The following is a 3,357-nucleotide window of genomic DNA, read 5'->3' as shown; positions in this document are numbered from 1 at the left end:
CCAGTGACTATTTGGAATACCCAGTGACTATTTGGACTATTGTAGTATCCAGTGACTATTTGGAATACCCAGTGACTATTTGGACTATTGTAGTATCCAGTGACTATTTGGACTATTGGACTACCCAGTAACAATTTGAACAATTTGTATATTCCATATGGACTATTGAACTATTTTCTGTGGACTATTTGCTCCCCAATTGTTTCAATTCAATTTTTATATTGTTTTAATCTTCTTAAGTATGTTGTGACCCCTGAGACTTGACGTACCAGGATAGTAGTGACGACCAGAGTCCTGTTGGCCATAGAATCTGTGATGTTAGTCCCCGTATCCTTCAGGCTTTCCGTAAGGTTAAGGCCGTTGTTGGAGTTCCACAATCCAATCTGAAGAGGAGTAAATCACCACAACATTATATTCTAACCATCACTGTCTTCTAACCATCACTGTCTTCTAACCATCACTGTCTTCTAACCATCACTGTCTTCTCACCATCATGTCTTCTCACCATCACTGTCTTCTCAATCATTGTCTTCCACCATCATGTCTTCTAACCATCACTGTCTTCTAAACATCACTGTTCTTCTAACCATCACTGTCTTATTCAATGTTTCACAACATCAGCTGTCTTCTACCATCACTGTTTCTAATTCAACTGTCATCACCTGTCTCTAACCATCACTGTCTTCAACCATACGTCTTCTAACCACACTTTTCTACCATCATCTGTCTTCCTAACCATCATTCTTCTACACAACATTATATTCTAACCATCACTTGTCTTCTAACCATCACTGTCTTTCTAACCATCACTGTCTTCTAACCATCACTGTCTCTCTTCTCACACCATCACTGTCTCTCACCTCCTGTCTTCTCAACCATCCGCTGTCTTCTAACCATCGCTGTCTTCTAACCATCACTGTCTTCTAACCATCACTGTCTTCTAAACCATCATGTCTTCTCACCATCCCTTCTTCTCACATCATCTAAACATTATATTCTAGCCATCACTGTCTTCTAAACCATCACTGTCTTCTAACCATCACTGTCTTCTCACATCACTTGTCTTCTAACCATCACTGTCTTCTAACCATCACTGTCTTTAACATCACTGTCTTCTAACCACAACATTATATTCTGCATCACTGTCTCTAACCTCACTGTCTTCTAAACCATCACTGTCTTCTCACCATCACTGTCTTCTCACCATCACTGTCTTCTCACCCATCAACTGTCCTTCTGAACCATCACTGATTCTAACCACCAACATTATATTCTAAACCATCACTGTCTCCTCAAAAACTTAGATCAGAATGTCAAAACGTTTTATTACATCCGTCTTCTAACATCACTGTCTTCTAACCAAAAACATTAAATACTTCTATGCCCATCACTGTATTCTAACCATCACTGTCTTCTAACCATCACTGTCTTCTAACCATCACTGTCTTCTAACCATCACTGTATTGTAACCATCACTGTCTTCTCAAAAAAACTTAGATCAGATGTCAAACGTTTTATACCATCGCTGTCTTCTCAATAAGAAGATCAAGATCTTACCCCCCACACTGAGATCAAACGTTAATCATTTCCCCAATCTATGTGTCTTAACATCAAAGTTGACAAGCTCCCAGTGTCAATGAGTCGGTTATCAAATACTGTACATAAGGACTTCAGATGTCAGATAAGGACTGTAGGAGTGAGTAGGACAACTCAGAGAAGTACTGTAGGAGTGTGTAGGATAACTCAGATAAGGACTGTAGGAGTGGGTAGGACAACTCAGATAACGACTGTAGGAGTGGGTAGGACAACTCAGATAAGGACTGTAGGAGTGGGTAGGACAACTCAGAGAATAAAACACTACGAAGGTCAAACATGGAGGTCAAGGAGTCGACCCCAGAGTCAACAACCGGGTCAGACCACAGGATCAACAACCGGGTCAGACAACAGGGTCAGACCACAGGGTCAACAACAGGGTCAACAACAGGGTCAGACCACAGGGTCAACAACAGGGTCAACAACAGGGTCAACCACAGGGTCAAACAACAGGGTCAACCACAGGGTCAACCACAGCGTCAACCACAGGGTCAACAACAGGGTCAACCACAGGGTCAACAACAGGGTCAACCACAGGGTCAACAACAGGGTCAACCACAGGGTCAGACCACAGGGTCAACCACAGGGTCAGACCACAGGGTCAACAACAGGGTCAGACCAGAGCCAGTCAGCCGCTCTACAAACCTTTTTCCACACTTTATTGAGGTGGCTATTGCCCCCGATCGTCTTGTAAACAAGGGAAGAAAGAACACAGCATTTTAACATCTTCAGGAACCTGCAACTGGTGGACGTTTCTATTTGAATTACACACGTTGTGGTGGTCACCCTCCTCTTATAGATTTGGTGCTTTGGTCACATAAACTGTAGCTAACTATGTTGTGTGTGTGTATGCGCGTGCGCGTGCGCGTGTGCGTGTGCGTGTGCGTGTGTGTGTGTGTGTGTGTGTGTGTGTGTGTGTGTGTGTGTGTGTGTGTGTGTGTGTGTGTGTGTGTGTGTCTGTGTGTGTGTAATACATCGTGGTACTGCATCTCACCTTCTCCAAGCCGTCTTCCTTCAGACTGATGACGTCCAGGTCAAAGTCTTTCCTCAAACCGTCTGTCTTGTTTATAATGATCTGTCCTGTCAAACCGTTCCACGTCGCCTGGGAAGGACAGGCAGAAAGAAAGAAAGGAAGACAGGAAGAGGCACTACAAATTAATTCCTGCATTTTATTTCTCCTTACAGAGGTACAGAACCACTCTGTTAGAGAGGTACAGAACCACTCTGTTACAGAGGTACAGAACCACTCTGTTACAGAGGTACAGAACCACTCTGTTACAGAGGTACGTACAGAACACTCTGTTACAGAGGTACAGAACCACTCTGTTACAGAGGTACAGAACCACTCTGTTACAGAGGTACAGAACCACTCTGTTACAGAGGTACAGAACCACTCTGTTACAGAGGTACGGAACCACTCTAAATTACAGAGGTACAGAACCACTCTGTTACAGAGGTACAGAACCACTCTGTTACAGAGGTACAGACCACTCTGTTACAGAGGTACAGAACCACTCTGTTACAGAGGTACAGAACACACTCACTCTGTTACAGAGGTACAGAACCACTCTTGTTAACAGAGGTACAGAAACTCTGTTAAGAGGTACAGAACCACTCTAAATTACAGAGGTACAGAACCACTCTGTTAACAGAGGTACAGAACCACTCTAAATTACAGAGGTACAGAACCACTCTTAAATTACAGAGGTACAGAACCACTCTAAATTACAGAGGTACAGAACCACTCTTAAATTACAGAGGTAC

The 3,357-nt window shown here is 43.3% G+C and overlaps 1 protein-coding gene across 1 annotated transcript in view; it reads right to left on the bottom strand.

Moving 5' to 3' along the window:
* Positions 1-3,357, bottom strand: part of LOC112071605 (glutamate receptor ionotropic, kainate 1) — a 112,355-nt gene that overhangs the window by 24,162 nt on the left and 84,836 nt on the right. Inside the window, 3 exon segments of the mRNA XM_024139042.2 lie at positions 270-383; positions 2,239-2,280; positions 2,588-2,695. Coding sequence (XP_023994810.2) covers positions 270-383; positions 2,239-2,280; positions 2,588-2,695 — 264 coding nt within the window.

This window comes from Salvelinus sp. IW2-2015, unplaced genomic scaffold, assembly GCF_002910315.2.
Source record: "Salvelinus sp. IW2-2015 unplaced genomic scaffold, ASM291031v2 Un_scaffold1659, whole genome shotgun sequence".
In the NCBI taxonomy this organism is placed as follows: Eukaryota; Metazoa; Chordata; class Actinopteri; order Salmoniformes; family Salmonidae; genus Salvelinus; species Salvelinus sp. IW2-2015.
Note: the sequence above shows the minus strand (reverse complement) of the source record. Positions and strands in the feature narration are given on the sequence as shown.